At 38.9% G+C, this 21,461-nt stretch overlaps 1 protein-coding gene across 1 annotated transcript; it reads left to right on the top strand.

The window, feature by feature from the left end:
* Positions 1 to 7,114: 7,114 nt before the first annotated feature.
* On the top strand, positions 7,115 to 21,251 carry LOC135577292 (annexin A1). The gene is made up of 13 exons (XM_065046000.1): positions 7,115 to 7,194; positions 8,801 to 8,879; positions 9,978 to 10,071; positions 10,868 to 10,962; positions 12,491 to 12,604; positions 13,216 to 13,306; positions 14,300 to 14,379; positions 15,321 to 15,377; positions 16,769 to 16,862; positions 17,482 to 17,577; positions 18,564 to 18,622; positions 19,591 to 19,713; positions 20,966 to 21,251. Exons 2-13 carry the CDS (start codon positions 8,814 to 8,816, stop codon positions 21,023 to 21,025), a joined length of 1,029 nt encoding a protein of 342 aa, XP_064902072.1. The 5' UTR covers positions 7,115 to 7,194; positions 8,801 to 8,813; the 3' UTR covers positions 21,026 to 21,251.
* The last annotated feature ends 210 nt before the right edge of the window (positions 21,252 to 21,461 follow it).

The raw sequence follows: 21,461 nt of genomic DNA on the forward strand, positions 1-21,461 counted from the left end.
TACTTAGTTTATCACAATGCTAGTGTGTAGTCAGTGTCATTCCAAGGTCACGTCTGAAACCAGCAGTTGGCATGACACAGCTGGAGTCTACTCTTCCAAATGCTCTTTTCTCTTTCCCACTCAACCACACTTTGACGTATCAGTAGAGAATGGTTCACAATTTCCTTGGCCCCCTGGACTTAATCTGGGCCAAAGCAGGTTATCTGAATAAAAAAGCCAGGCTGGTTATCTGTGATGTTCCTATATGTGCTGTTGGCTACCCCCAGTCTAATGGACAAGAGACCTCAAACCCACAGTCCTGATTTGTGGCCTAGCAAAGTTTTCCATTCTGGTTCAAGATGATGGTCCCAGCTCCACATGTATTACACCTGCAATTAGAGCAAACAGGCACGAGAGTTTAGCTGTTGAAAGGAGTAATTCAGACCATCAGCCCAGTGGGATAGCTGGACATCATTTTTTCAGGCTGTGCTTTAACAGGTTATATATTATTGGTTAAAAAGTATGGCGGATTAATAACAGAACTTCCCACATCCATTGTGGTGGTGCCATATGTCCCTTAATATTCTAATGACCTGGTGTGTGCAAATGTTTGTGGACAAAAGAGGCTAAGGTTACCTGGATTGTTTTGGCTTTTAGCAGCAGGATAAAGAGTAGTTCTTCTTCCAGTACAAGAGTCATGATGAGAGGGGAATACTTTCTTCAGAGTAGGAATATTGCTCTAAGTAAAAGTGTAAAATATATTTAGAAAACGGAAAAGAGAAAAACCTCATGAAATAACATGATCTGAAAAAGTAGTTCTTATTCCAGTGCTTGGTGGATCTTTTTGTTAAAAAAAAAAAAAAACAAAATAAAAAATATGAATTTGCTTAATATGCATAGTGCAAGTAGCAACGCATCTAGGACAATTTAGGATAATCAGGAACTCCTCTTTAACAGATGTTAAAGTAAGAGTAGAAAGTCAGACCCACTAGCATTTTGAGTATAATGTCTCAGTATGCAGTCTTCAGTGTGGGATGTATTCAGAGAGTCTTGCCACTTAGAACATGAAGAAATTTAAAGATTTTTAAGATGAAAACAAACACTATGGAAATTATTAGGTTAGTACAGTCATCTTTCAAATAGATAGGGTTGCTCCTCCAGAGATGCCTGCACAGAAAATTCTGTTGAATCTTTGCAATTTAATGCTAACTGCAGTACCAATGTTGTATGTAAAGTGTCATATAAGATACAGGGAAACAGATAAAACTGTCCTCTATTCTCAAAACCAGAGCGAGCTTTCCTTAGCCCCTCGTTACACTTACAGCCAATCCAGAGCAGCTCTGATAATGGGACTCTGAGAGTTTCTGTAGATCATGAGATACCTAAGCCATTCAAACTGCTGGAACACAAACTGCAGCATACTCTATTGAGAGATGCTCTAGGCATCAAAAGAAAAAAAAAAAAAGATGTTGTAAAGGGGTGGAGAAATCAGCCAGGTTTGTATGATAACTTGACTCTGCCAATGCACTATTTAAATCATAATGCACACAGTTGAATTATTCAAGATCTCACAGTTTGAGTATCAGAAATCAAAAACAGATCAATTTATCTGTCCAGTAAATTGAGATTCAAAGCTATGGCAGAAAAAATAAATTAGAAAAGCAAAAATACCTATGCATCTGTTTCTTGTTAACAGTATTCAACATCGTGTGTCTTATTCTATGGCCAATTGTAAATCAAGGCACAGAATACTGCAATTTTCATCAAAATGGCAAAATAGTGAAGGGAATTTAAGCATTCATGGCAATTTCTGACACCATGCCAGGGCAGAAATTTCTTAAAATCTGTGATTTGCAGGGAGTATTTTGGGGAAAAATTCCTTAGTGCTAGGACTGGGCCCCAACAAGGAGGGTTGTGAGTAATAGACTCTCCTCTATTCAATATTAGCCATAATGCAAGTGCATACACTAGGCTTTCTTGCAAAAGCATCAATGGGCTCAACAGAGCCTGTCCTATCCCCTGTGCTCTGATTCAAGACAAGGAAGAGCAGAGAGAGAGAGGACTTTCAGGGTTGGTGGGAGTGTCTTTAAAGTATGTTACAACAGATCTACAGTTAAAGAGAAGAAGACTGGTTCTTTGACTTGGGAAGATATACAGAGCATTTCCCCCTTTATTATATGGAAAATGAGGTACAAAATGGGTGTGGATAAACTGTTTTCCCAATGCCATGAACAAATGGATACTGGCAATCAAGGCTGCATTGTTTCTCTTTGCTGCTTACAACAAGGTGGAAATCGTCATTTTTATTGCAGCAGCTGAACACTCAGGCAAGCAGTCAATTAACAGATTGTAGCAGCAATATTCACTGTAGCTGGGAGATTGAGAATGGGCCTTTTGGAGCCTCTTCTGTTGATGGAATGGATGGAGTGGATGGAATAGTAGTAGCCCCTCCTATTTACCTCCAGGTTGGATGGTCTTAGTAGTCTGGTCCTTTTTTCTCATTGAGCACTGCATCGTACTTATATTGTTCTATGATATTTAACCCTACGTTCATAGCAATGATTTCTGTCACATGAGTTCAGCCTTTTTATTGTTAATAGGAAGATTCATTCTCTTAATCTTTTATTATTCCATCCCATGCCCTGAAAGTACCTTAACAATGACCTCCGACACTATTTTACAGGTAGAGGTTTTTTTATACTGTCATAGGCTACAATTTTTTCTTCTTATTCATTCTGGTCAGACCACATGTTTTTCTCTAATGTTCTCAGGTTACACTGCCTTTAGAAACAGCCTTGCCGAATGTCATTGCCTAACTGAGCTGACAATAAATGTGTGCTCTTAACTTGTTATTCTTAACTTCTGATGTGAGAGGCTACACAGTCAGTTGGTTGACTTCTTTTTTTAAAATTGAAAATCCTTAATTATCCTAGCATAGTAGACTGACATGAAGAAGAAAATATACAGAAGTTCTCAACTAAAATATTTCTCGTGTGCACATTTGAAAGTACAGCTAGTTTTTACAGACAGCAAGGCTTTTTCTTGCTGTATGTTGTCAATGTTATCACTATTTTCTTCTTGAAAATCAAAGTAAAGCCACATATTTCATGCTATAAGTCACAGAGCTCCTGGAGCAAAGAGAAGAAGCTAGATTTAGCTTTCTCTGGAATTGATGTGTGTTTGTATGTTTTGTTTTTTTTTTTTTTTTTTATAGCCATAGCTATTCAATTCATATTGGTTAGCCTTGATATTCCAAGGCATTACCAGTCTCTGCTCATTCATTTTTCATTTCCCCATGAATAAAAACAGATCACAATGTCCCACTAATGGATTGCTATCCAACACCATATTAACCATGGAAATCTTTCTTCATTTTTAATCTTTCGTAATGCATTATATTTTAAACATAATGTTTGAAATGTGTATTTGACATCTGATAAAATATTACTCTAAATCAGCTATGGAAATATTTATTTTTAATCTTTCATAATGCATTTAAATTTTAAATATACCTCCTGAAAAGTGTATTTGATGTCTTAGAAAGTATTACTTTTATTAGTATATATGGAAAGGTTTCAAGTATCACAGAGTCACAGAAAGGTGGGGGTTGGAAGGCACCTCTGGAAGTTGTCTTCTCCAACTCATCTACTAGAGCAGGGTCAGCTGGAGCAGACTGCACAGGAATATATCCAGGTAGGTTTAGAATGTCTCAGAGAAGGAGACTTCACAAGCTCTCTGGGCAGCCTGTTTCAGTGCTGTGTCACTCTCAACGTAAACAAGTCTCTCCTCATATTCAGATGGAATCTCCTGTGCTTCGGTCTGTGCCTATTGCACACTGTTGGTCACCACTGAAAAGAGTCTTGTCCCACGCTCTTGATAGCCACTCTTGAGATGTTTATACACATTGATAAAATTCCCTCTCAGCTTTCTTTTCTCCAGGCCAAAGAGACACAGATCTATCAGTCTTTCCTCATAAGAAAGATGCTCCAGACCCCTAATCATCATTGGAGCTCTCCACTTGACTGTCCCCGGTAGTTCCAGTAATACTGTAGATGTGGCCTTACCAGGGCAGAATAGAAAGGGAGGATAACCTCCCTCGACCTACTGGTCACAGACTTCCTACTGTACCCAAGCATGCCATTGGCCTTCTCAGCCACAAGTGCACACTGCTGACTCATGGTCAACCTGTTATCCACTAGGACTCCCAGTTCCTTCTCTGCAAAGCTACTTTCCAGCAGGCCATCCCCTAACCTGTACTGGTATATGAGGTTATTCCTCCCTAGGAGTAAGACCCTACATTTATCTTTGTTGACCTCCATTAGGTTCCTCTCCACCAAACTCTCCAGCCTGTCCAGATGTTGCTGACTGGCCGCACAGCTTTCTGGTGTATCAACCACTCCTCCCAGCTTCGTATCATCAGCGAACTTGCAGAGGTTGCACTCAGTCTCTTCATCCAGGTCCTTGATGAGTAGGTAAATATGCTTACTAATATTAGGTAAGAGTACATCAACTCTGAGTTATGGACCTTTAGGCAGGTCTATAATGGGACAAATTACAACAAGTACAAACATGCCTTGAAGTTTCTTTGAGATAAAAACAAGCCCAAACCCTTGACAATTTCTAATGAATAACTATGACTTGCGCCAGGTCATCCATTGTGCTCTATGTGGTATTTCTGCCCAAGCAGCAGCCACCTTGAAGCAACTCAGCCTGAAGGAAAACTGAAACACAATACCAGAGTTTTCTGAGTTTTTAGCTGAAAACACAAGTAGTAAGTGCTATTCAACATACAAATACAGAAGTCACTAACAAATCTGCTGGATGCAAATTCTTTTGCTGAAAGTCAGCAATGAAATTATAGTTAAATTGAGGAGAAAACACATAAAATGGAGGAAGTCAGTAAATCTACATCTTCAAATGCAATATTGCAGTTTAGATATTCTCTATATATTGTTTCTCTGAAGTTTTGGTTGAAAAGCATACATAAAAGCTTCCTTTTGTGTGAGATGAAGTTATTCTAACATTCCATAGAAGAAAATCTGTTTGATCATGACTGAATAGTTGTGAAATAGTTATGTCTGTTCTGCACAGAAATTTCACTCCTAATTTTCACAGGTAAGCTACTAAGCGAAATAGTGACACCTAAGCCATCTCAGACAAAGTTTCCTAGCCACATTTATCCCCCATTAATAAAAGGAACTGATAGGGTCAGGTTTTATAAAAAAAAAAAAATGGAATGCCTAGTTTCCTCAATATTTTCTGACTGTTCTTATCACATCCTGAATGCGAATTATGAGAAAAACATTATTTGGTATTATTTGTTTATTATGCCATTCCTGTTTCAGTGTGGTAGTGGGAGTCAAGCCAGGGCTATGCCACTCTAAACACGTCTCAGCTTGACTCAAGTGATTCTGAAGCTTCAGAACATGATAGTCGCTTCTCACTGTAGACAGGGAGTAAGAGATGCTTTATTGTTTTAACCTGAAAGTTCATATTCAATAGATCTACTCACTGGTATTCATTTCAACATACTGGAACAACCAAAGGAGCACGGTTTGTTAAAGATATATCTGGAAATTTTTAATTCGTTAACCTTATTTAAAGGAAAAAGAGAACCCAGAAATGATAGTTGATGTTAAGCTACTTGGGAGAACCAAATCAATTTCAGAACATCAAATTGGCTTTAAAACCCCAGAGAGAGAAATTTAACCTCCATATCGCAACACCACCTGTCACTCATTTGAGTGACAAAGCTTGAACTCATTTACTCTGAATCGGACTTTTAGTTCCTACAGTGGTGGCATCTTGACACGACTTTGCACAAAGTTATCCTGCCTGTTTCTAGTAAAGCATGAGCTATTTTATTTTTTTTCTGTCTTCTGGATAGGCATGTTTAGTTTATGACAAGTCTCAGAAAATCTTTTTACTTTTTTTAATCTCTGGATCTACGGAAAGGTATTTTCTGCAAATAAATGAATAGTAAGTATGAGAAGAAATTATAGAGGAAGATGCATGTTTACTGAAAGCATGCAGGTCATGTTGCCACAGTTCCAGTTACTGATTCAGTATTTCCTGAGGCGTTAGCCAAATGTCGGCTAATCCATAATGAAAGAGAGAGGTGAATGACAAATATTTGGTGCAGTGCAAAACAAATTGCAGTTAATCCCAGCTAGAAAATTCCTAAAAACCATTTTGAATTCCTCAAACTATTTTGAATCAGTATCAAGGCACAAACAGATATTGTCCAATCTTGTCCCTCTTTGCAAGTTTGTAATGAGATCCACAGCTTAAATGATATCTGAATGAGAAATAACACATTAACAAAAATAAATCCTTTAATGGAGAAACTATAAGAGATACTGAACAGTTTTGATTGTGTATCATATGAATATTTTTTTATTTTTTATTTCTTTTTTCTTTTTTTTTTCTTAAAACATGAAACTAAATAAGAAGTTGCATGTCTAGATTTGAAGCCCAGTGGCACCACACCCATCATATAGGGTCACAGGTATAACCATGTTCACAACCCAACTCTAGATGGACCTGTCTCAAATGATCATCTCCCAAATACACCCCAAACTAAGACTTCTTCAAAGCATGCCAAGTAGAACAAACACAGTGATACTGCAGGGGAGGCATCAGCCTTGGAAATAGATGGAAAGGCTGTTGATCTTTGTCCCAACATCCAACAAAATTCCTAACACATTTTGCTGTCACCTTGTGTAAGATGAATTTCATGGGGAAAGTCCATCTGCCCACTTCAGTTGTTATCACCTGCCTCAAGAAGCATATTTGGCAAGACCAAATCTGGCAGTTTACCAAAATCAAATATTATTCTTTTCAGTTTTTACTGATCATTTCTGTTTGTCTCAGCAGAAACCGTATTCCATACTATGTTAACCTTTGTCTCAAAATAGTGACATAAGCAGTATCTGAGAAATGCCATGTCAAGCATCGTCATTTATTGACATTTCCCATCTGAAATGTGCTCCTGCTGTCTCCAGCACATAATTTTGCAGTGACTTTTTGGTGTGGATTTGTGCTTTGTAAGCACCCAGATTTAGTTGCTGCAAAAGCAGCCGATGGTTGGGGTGGTACGAACATGGTGGTTGCTGGGTGGGGTCACTCGTGCAGTGCTATAAAAGCATGACAAGCCCTCAGCTCTCTTACTCCTGACTGGTGCTGCCCTGAAAGGTAGTGTCTGTGAGGAAGAAGGTAAGTTTTTGTAGTTCTTTGCTGCAAACTTTAAGAATTGTATGCTAAATATGTCGTGACCTGGTGCAACATTCTGCTCATTGAATTTGCTGGCATGGGAAAAGATGGATGTGAGCAGGAGAAATTTTGGAATGTTTTATGTAGACAGAAGGGTATGGACAGATACTGCTTTTATACAATGCATGTAAGGAAATGGAAAAAACAAAAAAGAAAAAAAACCTAAAAGATTGCAAGCAAACTAATTTGGAGCTGACTGTTTCCTATGAATCCTCTCTTCTCTGTAGTGGACTGCTGTAGAAATATGCAGTAAAAATTGTTTTGCTGGAAAACAAAGGTGCATCGTATGGAAACTTCAAAAATGCTGTTAGTTCAACAATAGCTTTTGTGAGGGACTGTAGAAGGCTCTTCACTCATGCAAGTGAAGAAAATGAGGCAAAGCAAACTTCTAGAAACAGAAGAGTAAACCCCTGGTATTGCGAGGAAAAGCTCAGGCAAATCCTCATTGATACAGGATCTAACATCCGGTGTTAGCTCTCTAAAACTTTCCACTAAATCTTCCAAAGATGAGAGTGTTTTTATCTATGTTTTTATTCCTATTCAGTAGACTCTCCCACCATAAAATTAATTATTGTGTTAGATCTACTGCCTGTTTTTCTGACAGGGTGTAAAGACCTTAATTTACATCCTCATCCTGGTGTCTAGCATTGGACAGTAACCAGAGAGTGTATCTCTGGTGGTTCAATAGGCATGGAGAAATGGTGTTATTTGACACAGACTGTAGTGTAAAAGCTGAGTTTGTGTCTTCAAATATTTTCAGTAAATATTGAGTACTTTCTCAAAACTTCTAAAAGTGTGCATGTATCCCATTCTAGGGTGCTTATTCTGGGGACTGGGAGCTAGACAGAAGACACCAGTGCAGTAATTCTTGTGAAGCAACAGTTAGGACTTCCCACTTGGATCTCACTTTGGCTTTTCAGTCCAGTTGAAATGTTGGTTGTTCCAACTGGGAATGATAAAGTGCATAAAAATCAGTATATTCTTCAAACTGAGAAACTGAAAGTGCTTGCTCCCACTTTCTTTTAAACGGGACCTCTACACATTCCAGTTGAGGAAGTGGAACACACGACCTGGATTATATTTTATTAAAGGGAATAACTCTCAAATAGGCACTCAGTATGGAGTAACGAGAAAGAAGTGTCACACTTGTTTGCAGTATCTTCTGTTTGCACCACTCTTTAGTTACATGCATTTTTTTTCATCCCCCTGTTTGTAGGCTTCATCCTGATCTCAAAAGAGACAGAAAATATAGGGCAGAAAGCCGTCAGTTCTTCCAGTCCTTTTCATGCTACATTAAAATACTGTTTTGACAGAATTCATAGCTCCTGGATCTGGGTACTGTTTACAGGAGCTGTTTGCACTTTAGATGGAAAGAGATGCATCTTCATGCTGTTCTATCTCTAATCCACAACTTCTGCAAGTAGATAAGGGTTTAGGGACATTCAAGCAATTGCGGAGCATTGTGTCACCTGCCAAAAGGAAACAAAATTATGGAAATCATTTGTAACTTGATGAAAAATTATTTGACACATAATGTGTCTCTTCCCAGAAACTCTGTCAACATGGCTGTGGTATCAGAATTTCTGAAACAGGCATGGTTCATGGAAAATCTGGAGCAGGAATGTATTGTAAGTATTTTCGCATTTTGAGAGCATTATTCACGTACTCCTAGAAGTGATATAAAGGCATAAGCTGGACAAGGCCTTTCACATACATTTTGCTTTATTTTGAGTATTATTTTTTTATTTTCTGGTATTAAATGTTTAGTTTTGGTTTATGTTTGTTGGTTTTGTTTTTTTTTGGTGCTTGTTGTTTTTTGATTTGTTTCTTTTGTTTTGTTTTATGTTGGTGGTTTTTATTTTCTTTTTTGTTTGTTACGTTGCATGGTTGCTTGGGCTTTTCCTTATTTAAAAAATCTCACCGTATATCATAGTAAGGGGGATTCTGGTGAGGTCATGCTACCAGGTTATAGGCTCTATGTAGTAAGTTGATTTGTCATGTTGCTGATTTGGGGCAAGCCACATGATAGATCTATCATGTAGTGGAATTTATCACCCATAGTCATTTTGAGACCACTTTAGGCATTGACTAGGGAGCGCCCATCTAGGAATAGGTTCACCAAAAGCAGCTAGTAGATAATGCCTGTGAAGACAGTGTGGCTTACATCTGAAATTTCAAAGAAGCTGGGTAACAATTCTCCACTTGCTCGTAGGATGAGACTTGAAACTTCTCCAAGACCTTACATGCAAGAAGGGCTTGTAACCTTAGAGATGAATCAGCTGTGAAGTCCCTTAATGTGACACACGGCCAATTTGCATCAGATGAGTGGGGAAATTAATAGCACTTCATTGGCAGTGCCTGTAGGATTTCATTGTGGTTGCAGAGCCTTTAAAATTTGGACATAATTGCCTACCATGACATTTACAGAGTATTTTCCCATGGAAACCAACTTTCCTGTGGAAACCAACTCTTCAGGTGCCTAAAACAATATAGGAAGTACTTTCTGCTTAACGTAAAAGGTGGGAAGAGAATACATACATCCTAAACATATCCATTACTGAGCCTGTTTAGTTCTCTACAGTTACAAAGCTGAGTGTGTTTCTTCACAGTCCTATAACAGGCAATCCCAAATATGTGGTTTGTTTAGGCCTTTAAAAGCGCTTCTTCGCAAAATTATTCTTTCGAATGGGCACTAATTATTTTTCTTTATTTTTTTCCCTCTGCAGAAATGTACACAATGTGTCCATGGAGTACCACAACAGACTAACTTTGATCCATCAGCTGATGTTGTTGCTTTGGAGAAAGCTATGACTGCAAAGGGTAAGAGGGCTAACTACTGAACCTGCTACATTAGGACTCTTCCACAGGAAAAGTCAAGAATTGTACAGAATAAAATATCAGAGTGTGAGACAATGGCAAGCAGGACATTTGCCTCTGTTGTCCCAGAGCTTGGCAATACAGTCAGTTATGCCATTCAGTAAAGAACCTCAACTCTTTGACATCCTGATGCTGTATTACAATTTCAAACCTTAATACTATCTTAGAGTTCTGAAATATGTTGAAGGAAGGGCTGTAAATATTTAATTTCTAGAGAATCAATCAATACTATAACATACCATACTCATAGGTTTTTATTTGATTTGAATGAAATCCCTGCGGGAGGCAGGGAATATGCTGATAATGCAGCAAATGCTACTATTGTGCTTCTCTCTTGTAATGAAAATCTCACTTGGCACTTGCCTGTACTTTGAAACCTTTTCCAGTTCAAAGTCCTGAGATTAAATGAGTATGCCTTCTAACTTTTTTTTTTTTCAGTTCCTCTATAGTGTGAGGACTGCACTCAGAACACTTTAAGACTTCCTATATGAAATTGTAGAATCATAGTTTTCTGTGTTCTATGGGAATATATTTGTTGGATTACTTCACTAAATCACTAATTGTAAGTCAGTAGGTGATTAGTTTCTCCTTTGATTAAGCTTTAGTGTGTCAAAAAAAACCAAATATGACATAAAGTAAATGATAAAATGGAAAAATTATTATTTGGCTAAAGGATGCTCTAGAGACCACTATAATAATTGCAGTGCCTTAGACATGTTGTTTTTTTGGTGACTCATAGGTGTGGATGAAGCCACCATCATTGACATCATGACTACAAGAACAAATGCTCAGCGTCAGCAGATCAAAGCTGCCTATCACAAGGCTAAAGGAAAGGTAAAGTATATTCAAGCCAAGCTTAAATTTGCACCCAGAATATCAATGTTGCTGCTGGCTCAGATGGCACCTATAGCTCTGGTTTCATACAACCAAAAGTCACAGTCCTCTGCCTTCCGTAGTTTGTGAAAACCATGCCAAAATGATGATAGCCTGCAACTGCATTGTCAGCCTTTGAAAACAGCAGCCACTCTTTGGAAATAAAAACAGATTTTAAAATTCTCACTTTCCATCTTTCTGAATGCCCTGGGGATCCTTTAAATCACAGCTTGACTGGTAATGCCAAGATTTCAGCAATACATGGGACACAGCCTGCTGGGAGAAAGGGAGAAATGGAGAAGGGGACTTGGAGGCATCTCTCTGACTATTTAAGTCCAGCAAAAAAATTAAACAGGACAGGAAAGCTGTAGGACCAAAACTCTGTTCCACAAGTATACCCACACTGGTGTGGGGATGGGTGCACAGGAGGTAGTGTTCTTCTGCTGCTGAGGGGTGTAACTGCTACTCCCTGGAACTGCTGAGTGTCAGGGATTGGCTCAAGGAGCGTGGACATGAGTCCACTGAGCAACTGTACGAGCAGAGCCCATTTTAGTTGACATAAGTAGGCCTTAGTTAGCTTGAATATTAGGCCGTGGGGAAGGGGGGAAATGGAAAAGTACTGACTAAAGCAGGGTCTGCATATTCTTGAAGAGATAAGGGTCAGAGGAATGCGGATTGTTCTTGAAGAGATAATGGTCAGAGGAATGCGGAATGTGCATAGTTAACTAAACCCAAGTAGGTAGAGTAAGTAAATGTAACCTTTTGAGGGCTAAGCCTATTAGATAGAGACAAGTATGCATAATTATGGTATTTGGTATAAATATGCGCTATCCCGGGCAATAAAGTTGAATCATGCTTTATCATTCACATTGAGTCGGCCTGCATGTTTTTCTCAGCCGCGTACTCGCAGCTGAGAATCTTGGAAATAAGCGCATGTTTCTAGAAATGGTCTAAATTGTAAATTGCTTTCATTTTTTTTTTTTTTTTAATCCCTAAGTTACGGTCAAATTAGAATGAAGAAAGCCCAAATCTTAACATCAGGACTTGCAGATTTAAATAAGAGGATATGATAGTACATCCATGGTTTCCACTGCAAATTCTGCACCCTCTGTGCAATAACTGGGTGAATTAAAATGGTATCCAGATAAGCAAGTCAGTCATAATCATAACAGCAATATAGCAATTTCTTCTCTTGAAAAAACAAGCAGCCTATTCTGAGTCTTCTTCTGATGTGTGAATGAGAGAACATGGCTGAACTGACTGTGTGAAAACTCTCCGGAGTACTTACTGAAAAACCCTGCCACTTTGACTACCACATAGGAGACCAATGAAAAACTTCAAGCAGGGCTTCACCATTCTTTCTAGTAGCTAAAGGAATGATGTAGGTTAAGAATCCTCAGAGATTAGACCTGATGTTTGGACTGTAGCTGAACAGCAGCTTTTTACCCTTCTCTCTAGCTTAGTGTGTTCCTTATGCTTCCTGTCACAGAGTCTGGAAGAAGCCATGAAACGAGTTCTGAAAAGCCACCTGGAAGACGTTGTTGTGGCTCTGCTCAAAACTCCCGCTCAGTTTGACGCTGAAGAATTAAGAGCCTGTATGAAGGTAAGTCAAAAGACTCTGAGAAAAACTCTCCTGAAGAGTATAAATAATGTCAGGGACTGTAAGGGACAATGGACTTGGATTTTAAAGCTTGTGTCCTGTCTTCATTTGAACCCCCTTTTGTAAAATAAATCTGTACCTGTAAGCCGGGTTCTCAGAACCATATCCAGAAATCTCCACTTAATTTCAGGCTCGGAGGAGATTGGCTGCAAATGGTATTCTGTTCTGAGAATGAACTCTTTCTGCCTTCTGAAAACTGGTTGCAGATGCCATGGTCGAAAGTTCTAGTGTTAACATACGTTTACGTTTGAGAAAACAAAAAGGGAAAGGAAATATTTTTCTTTGTAAGCTTTACATTCATGTGTTTGATGTGCACTGTTTGGTCCCTTCGGTGCTTCTTTTGGGTGCCAGTGACATGAGATGTGATATGTAACTAATTCTAAAAGAGCTGCCGTCACAACAATGTATGGAAGCACAGTGTTCGTCGTTTTTCTTTCTTGTTCCACACGGGGACTTCAAAGCCAAGTCCTTGATTTTCTTCTTATTTCTGATCTTCTAAATGTTAAGTTTGTGGTATAAAGTAGCATTTCTAAAAATTCAACCATGTTTGCCAGGGGCATGGAACTGATGAAGATACCTTAATTGAGATTCTGGCCTCAAGAAACAACAAAGAGATCAGAGAAGCCTGCAGATACTATAAAGAAGGTAATTCAGAGCAAGAAAGGAGTATTAATGGTATAACGCTACAGCAGGCACATTACAGTCATACCCTCACTTCTCCTTATGAGAAGCTGAGGCACCAAGGTAGGCTGTGAGTGAAGCTTCATGTAATCTTGATAAAGTTGCAGGGGATGGAGGTCATACTGACTTTTTTTCCGGCTTATGTAGATCCCAATTCAGAAGGGAAAGGCACATCATCACCTTCAGAACTGCAGCTTTCTCATGGAATAAGCCATGCATTTAGACGCCTTCTAGGATGCAAACAAAATCCAGCTGCTTTTCTTCTCTTGTAAAATAGCCTTGGTTGATCTCTGCTTGATTAAAAAAAAAAAAAAATAAAAAGGTGACATTCATGGTAAGAGCAACCAGTGAAGTAAAGTCAGGCAATCTTTGAAGAGATAACTAACACAGAATGTGGTATCTCTCATCTGTGTTGGTGTTGAGTTTCCTGTCACAAGTCAGTGTCGGCTACATAAACGGTGGTTTCTGAGACAATGGGCTAACTTTTCTGAGAGACTGCCTCTCAAATAGTCTCAGATAGAAGCCAAAAGTAATGCTTGGACTTTTCAGAAGAGTCGTGTGCTTAAGTTCAGTGTTGGTGAGAACGGAAGACAAGCAGTTCAGAAATAATTTCAAAACCTTCGTTTGTGCTTCACAAGCAAAAGCTTAAGATAATGCCACCCACAAGACCTTAGAGGAGGACTTTGTTAGCAGATTTTGCATTTAGCCTCCCATTTCACAACACATCTGAGGGCTTAGAGGACATGTGACAAATATATGTTGCCTCTCAAAGCTAAATGAGAGAAAGTAAGAAAACTGCATGGCTAGTGGGGATATCTAAGTGGGAACCAAAGAAAAGGCTGAAAAAATCAGACAATCACAGAATGGTTTCATTTGGAAGAGGCCTTTAGAGATCATCTAGTCAACCTAGTTGATAATTTTAAAATGAACCACAAACCCTTTTTGGTTTTATTGCAGTACTGAAGAGAGACCTGACACAAGACATTATCTCTGACACATCGGGAGACTTTCAGAAAGCTTTGGTTGCTCTTGCCAAGGTATGCTGTGCTTAAGTTTTTTGAGTGATGTTACTCATAATAAAAAATGAACGTTGTTATAACTATATTAGAGAAGGCACACAATAGCTAAGCACTCAGGTAACATCTATTTCCTTGCATTGTTTTTAATTTACATGTCTTAGACCATGTGTTACTGTTCTTAACCAAGCGATGTTGAGCTTTTATCTCAAATGCAATACAAAAACCAGCGATGTTTATCAGCGTTTATTAGTTATGCTTTTAAGACTCTTGTGTGTGTATGTGTGCGCATGTAGTAACTGTTAAGAATGTGAAAAAACAACAGGGATGAAGCTCTGTCAATAGACTAGTAAGAGAAGAAGAAGAAGTGCTTTCAATTACAGAGTCAAGGCTTTTGGCTTGCTGCTAAGATATGCTTCCAGTAGTTAGATACTGTGACAGGGAGCAAACAAGTCTTGTGTGAATTTGTTCAAAATCAGAGGACTCTAAACACTGGAGCTGCCCAATAAAAGACCCTTTTAAAATCCATTAAAAATGGATTCCATGATTCTTGAGTACATGTCTATGAAGCTTGGACATGTGCAGAGGAGAATATTTGGATACGTCCATGTGCATCATTTTGATTTTCAGGTTTTGTTTTCAAAACAATGAGAAAGGAGTCTATTGAATTGCCAGCAGCCAGGAAATCACAGTTTCCAAACCCTAAGCTGCACAATGAGAAGCAATACTTCCTGCGGATTTTAATGTAGGACTTCAGAAATAGGTTGCTGATGGCCTTAGAATGTGAACTCTGATAAAAAAATACACCTTTATTCACAGAATGATTGACGTAACTGCATCTACCTGCAATTATGTCCTGAGTTATGTATGAGGATGGTAGGGCAGAACTCTAAAATGCCGAGTTGTGATGAACTGGATGATTGTGAGAACAAATTAAATTAATTTTTTGTTTGTTTATATAGGCTGACCGATGCGAAAATCCTCATGTGAATGATGAGCTTGCTGAAAAGGATGCCAGGGTGAGACCACACTTGGCACTCTTGAGAGCGTCTTTCTTCATCTGACTTACTTGAGACTACAAACTCTGGCTGCAAATGTCCTGCCTGCATCTTGTGCATTCTGTACCTAACAGAGATTTATGCACTCTGTAGCAATCTTTTCTGAAGGGACACTACAGGGTGTTTCAAGAAGATGGACTCAATTTGATACCTATTTGCTTTGAAATTGTGTTCATCTTTTGAAACGCCCTGTATTTTACAATGTTCAAGTAAGCTTCGGTATCTGAAGAAAATGAATTTTTCATCCTAATATCTAGCTCCAGAAACATTTCTGCAAAACCTCTTCTAGGTCGTGTAAAGCATCATTTAATAGAGGGGCTACGGTGTGCTCAGGTGTAGGTGGAACCAGCTACCACGCCTTGACCAACATGAACTCTGGTATCGATATGTATGGTGTCCATAACTATAGGTTCAAAGTGATGAACCTTTCAGGATTATTGGGTAACGCTCACAGTATTTTCTGAATAATTCTAAAATAAGTCACTGATCTTTCCCTTATTTCTTCCACCATTAGTGTGACTATTTTTGTTGAAATCTTGGTAAACCTTAGTAGTCTTTCCTGAGTTTTCAACTGTGAAATCTTACATCACTGTTACAATACAAGTGTAGATTGACTTTAAAACTATATTCTTTTTAAAATCTGACCAAGAAAAGGCCACTGAGCAATACTGCTTTTATTCCTGCTACAGAAGGAGTTTAGTTTTGTCATCAGCCCTAGAAACTAAAGTTCAGTAATTTACTACTCTGCCTAAGCTCAAAATTTCAATACTATTGCTCTTGGTAGAGAGAGAGTATTGTTAAATCTTCTTTGCTGCTCTGAGGAGGTCTTCAGTTATTACTTCAAGAGAGGTTTGAGGACGTGAGGAAAAGGAAGGAGACTGATTTGCTTCTTACTTTCCATTAATTCCCTCCCGGAAAGACAAGGAGTGCTTGGTGCTAAGGCTGCTCTTTCATAGTTGTCGAGTAACATATCAGAGGTAATTTTGTTTTTCCGAAGAAAGCCTACTAGTCCCAAACACCCATGCAGACTGGAAGCATACCAAAATATATGAAAATTATCTTCATCCAAGAACGTAATATATCCAAGAGACCTAGATGGTGGTTGTAAAAGTCAAAAGGTAGGTTTTGCAGCTGCATAGTGCCGTCTAGGTAGAGTTAGGACACAAGTAAAATATTACTTGATGGAGCTAGTTTGAGGTTCTGAGGGGCTTTGTTATGGATTCCATCAAAGGCTTGAGTTCATTACTGACAAGAAATGGCTGCTTTTGGCTGGCAGCCTCAGAAGTACAGTATTTCTGCTCATGCTTTACCATGTTGATGTTAAATTTACCGCTTTCGTTTCTTTATGACAGGCCTTGTATGAAGCAGGAGAGCAAAAGAAAGGGACAGATATTAATGTGTTTGTTACTGTTCTTACTGCAAGAAGTTACCCACATCTCCGAAGGGGTAGGTTGGAAGAAAATTTTTGTTTTTACAGAGATTGTATTTTGAATATGACCTACTCATGAACTCAGGGAAGGTACAGATTATCAAGACATGACTCTGGCTGCTGTTTTTTCTAACAGGACACATGGTTGCTAACTAAGGGTGCTGCTGGCAGCTTGGCTGTTCTTTCCATACCGGTGATGAGCCATATCATTTAGGTTGTTAACAAAACTGTTTGGATGAGGTCTCACAGAGCTAGTGAACACAAGGCCAAAGGATCAATGTGGTGGGGGTTCTATATGTTCCCCACATGGTACTGCTCCTCGGCCAGTTTGCCCTGGGTGGGGATGTATCATCTAATGTCACAGGGTCCTGCGGAGTCACTAGACCACCTCTGTCCCTACCAGTGAGAACACCAATGCTACCATATCAACAAAGTCCCATTCCTTACGCTGACTCACCCAGGCCATGCAGTAACACTGTTCTTTACACAGTGATGGCCAGGAAATAGGAGAAAGGTGGCCTGCGATCAGTCATCTGTGGGCACTGCTGCAGCAGTGAGGGCAGAATAAGGCAGAGGCAATTCAGAGAGATCACTGTATTTTCATCACTGCTCATGGAGTTTTCTTCCCTCATTTAGTCTTTCAGAAGTACACCAAATACAGCAAGCATGACATGAACAAGGCAGTGGATATGGAGATGAAGGGTGATATTGAGAAATGCCTGACCGCCCTTGGTAAGTGGTTCTGCAGATCGTAAACTAGTAGATATACTGACCATACCATAACCTATTTTTTACTTCCATCACAATTGCTCTGATATGAAGCCCTTCTGGTCTTATCGTGTTTCATTGAGAAATTTGCTAAATTATACTTTGGAAAGTCTAGTCTGAGGATAGTGATTTATTTCAGTTATTTAAAGTCAGTTCAAGTTGATGAGTGACCAGAAATATCTCTCCTGATACAGAGAAAGCTCTTGTAAGAACAGATGTGTTATCAACATAGGAAGACCCTTACAGAAAGTCAATATGCCAAAAAGAGCTGTCAGAAGAACCACAATATGTATCAAAGATCCAAATGTGTTCAAGATGTTTCCAGAAAAACAAAGCCAGAACGCCTCTGAATTTTATTCAAAGACATTTAAAATAGACAATTATTAAAAATGTAGCAAATTTCCTTCTGTAAGGTTGTTCTAGAAAACACCCTTAGAAGGTTTGGAATATAGCTATACATGAAGGCCATCATCCTCATGAACAATAGAGTGAGGCAGTCACTCACTTAAGTCCCTCTTACCAGTAGATGAGTGATTGAATCAGAAGCCAGACACTCATTTTGTTCTCGGTTTTTGTATCACGGTCAGGGGAGCTTTGGATTAAGGAATCAGTCCCATCAGATGCCCCTAAACACCACAAGTGAAGGGCAAGTATTCAGTGTAACTTGCTTTACAGAACACCAGATCTGAACCTCCAGCTCTGTTTTCATTTCCTTCTTTTTGGGAACTGCAACATCTTTCTTAATTTTGTGGCAGTAAACTAGGGAGCACAGTCTTGCAATTTTTCTTTCCTTACTGAATTATTTTCAGAATAGATAGAGGAAAGGAAGCGCTAAATCTCCCATATTTTGAAGACAGGGAACAAAGAAAGAGATAAATAGGATATTCTTTGCCTTTTGTTACTCGTGACATGTATCAGAGGTGTGACATTGTCTCATTGTTTCATTACAGTGAAATGTGCCACAAGCAAACCAGCTTTCTTTGCTGAAAAACTCCACATGGCAATGAAGGTAACCCAGAGAGAGAACTTCCCTTTGTAAAGATGGGGTGCTTTGTAAGCTGAAAAATAACCAGCTATCTAGAGATCTCTAAACTCTTTATGTGATAAAACAGGACTACAGAAAGAATTTCAGTGTTTTCTTCTCTCTCTTTCTGTTATTTCCTTTGAAACCTCTGCATGTCTTTCCATAGGAGTAGCTGTCTGTTGCTATGGGTATTCAGGAAGGCATCTGTACATCCACACATTTATCTTTTACTCTAGACAGTGACAGAAGGCCAACTGGAACTTTTCTATGAAACCAGAAAAATATAAATGAAAATTAAATAGAAAAGCACTTACAGGTCAGGACAGGAGCGCTGTAGAAGCCTGATCTTTGGCAAGCCATCCGTGGTCCTTCTGGAAAATTTGGAACCTGGGCTGAGTGAGTCAGTTGGAGATCCTGAAATGGTCTAGTATACTCCTGTGACTTGGCTAGGAGCACTGTGAGTTCATTGCACTCCTAAAAAAATACTGAAAGGCAGGGAAGTCTAGATTGTCTATGGCACCTAGCAAGCTCCTGAAACATTTTAGCAGACAGGTACTTTCATAACTCCAGTGAATTGGTTAGAAACGGTAGATGAAAAAAACGAGTGAATCTTTATGAAAATAAGGTTCATCACACACCTAAAAAAAAGTTAAAAGGCGGTGAAATCTACGTTGACTCTGGCATATAGCAATCACTGTGAAGAATGAGTCTCTTGTTAGAAAACGGGTAAAGAATTGCTTAGAAAGGAAATCCAGGATTGGAGGTAGGCTGCCAGAAGTGAATTGTGCACATAGGGCACAGAAGGGGGATATGAGAGGAATCCCTCCTGAGAGATGTTAAGGGAATGGGATGTGGGCTGTGTACACCCAGAAAGAAATCTCAGAACCTGCTTTAATATATTTCAATGACAGAAAAACTTTTTAACTTCTTTTTTTCCTTTTACTTTTATGCAGGGCTTTGGGACACAGCACAGAGACCTCATCAGAATCATGGTTTCACGCCATGAAGTGGATATGAATGAGATCAAAGGCTACTACAAGAAGATGTATGGCATTTCTCTCTGCCAAGCCATTATGGTAAGTTTCCTCTCAGGTGATGTATGAAATACAGGACTAGTAAATTATTTCGGAAGCTCAGTAGAGGTTTGTAAATTCTTCTGCTTCTCAGTCACCAAGTCCTCCTGAGTAACTCATTGTAGCTGAGTAACCCAGGTTCCCCATGATCGACATTGCAAGGGCAAAGTTTTTGTCGCCAAAGCTATAGCAATGTTTGTGCCACGTGTCTCAGAATATCGTCTTACCGTCTTCTTGTGCTGGGGCAGAGAAAAAGTACATTGGCAGAAGAGTGGAGATGACTACACTAAGACCTCTGTGGGAGATGGTTGGTGCAACTGCCTATTGGCTTTTAACACTTGAGCTAATCCTAGAAACACCTTGTTAACTTGAGAGTTATGACACCTGCTTTCCAGGTGACTTAAGTAAATCCTCCTTCTTAAAGGGGACAGAACACCCAAAGTATTTCCAGAAAATTTAAGCCAGTGAGGGACCAGAAAGAAGCTAAACTTGCAAAGCAGGTTGGTCGAAGCTAGTGGATAACGTTAAAAAATGAAACAAAACTAAATAAACACCTTGTTTAGAGTAGAAACATACTACCCACATACATCAAAATACCTCTTTAATTTTTATCGCTGTCTGCTACTTTTTCAGGTAGGTGCCAAAGATGACTCTTAGTCTTCCACCAGTAGTGTGTGTGTGATGTCTACTTTGATATGCAATCACATCACCTCAGCATATTCTAAAGTCTTTATTACATCCAAATGCCTTGAGGCATAGATTTGCTACACTAAACAATTCTTATGTCTCAGAAAAGTAAACTATGCTGAATCAGCTATTATGGTTGGATTAGTCTGAGTTTGAGATAAGCCTACATGCAAGGTGTATATATATTAACAAACATTGGACAACACTGATAAAGGAACGTATTTTCACTTTACCTAGAGAAGAAAACCATATGCTCCTCAGTGGACAGAAATCTTCTCTGCTTCTCGTCTTTATTTATGCAATGAGGCCTCCCAGGATTTTGACTTGTGTGGCCTACCTTTGTTCTACTCTGGAAATGTGTATGTTTATTCCTAGGTCATTGGAATAATTTCAATGAGGGTATGTGGTTCAAGCTCAGTTTGTGGCTAACACATATGTATTATCGAGTGATTAACTTATGCAGGTGAAGGGTCCATGGTTGGTACATGTATATGGAATGTTTACTGACATTTATTTCACTTGAGACCATTATCCTAACCATTGTGGGGTTTTGTGCTTAAATTGACAGGATGAACTCAAAGGGGATTATGAAACGATCCTGGTGGCTTTATGTGGAAGTGATAACTGAGGTTCCTGTTCCTGCAATACACTCAAGCTCTGTTAAAGAAGTTCTTCATATATGCCTCAACTCTCTTCATAAAACACAGGTTTTACACACTGAGGTTTAATATATCTTCTTGTCATTATGTATCCAAAGTGAAAAAATTACCTGAGGTTTCTATGTGCTTGAGAAATTCAGAAAAGTTAAAGATTTCCTCTATGCAAAGCAAATAAACTTTCAAAAATACAATTAACCCCTGTGTATGTTTGTATGTCTTTTGTTGTTTCTCTGCATATATTAAGGAGGCAAATGTCAGTGAATAACTTAAACAGTCACCATGGAATGTGGCAATATCAGCCAGTATAGCTGAGCCTATGCCTTTCCATTTAACTTCAGGTAGGCTTTATGTAAACCAGATGTAATAAAAATAACTAAATATAAGTTATTTAAAAAATGAATTTTA

The sequence above is a fragment of the Columba livia genome, chromosome Z (assembly GCF_036013475.1).
Source record: "Columba livia isolate bColLiv1 breed racing homer chromosome Z, bColLiv1.pat.W.v2, whole genome shotgun sequence".
Lineage (NCBI taxonomy): Eukaryota > Metazoa > Chordata > Aves > Columbiformes > Columbidae > Columba > Columba livia.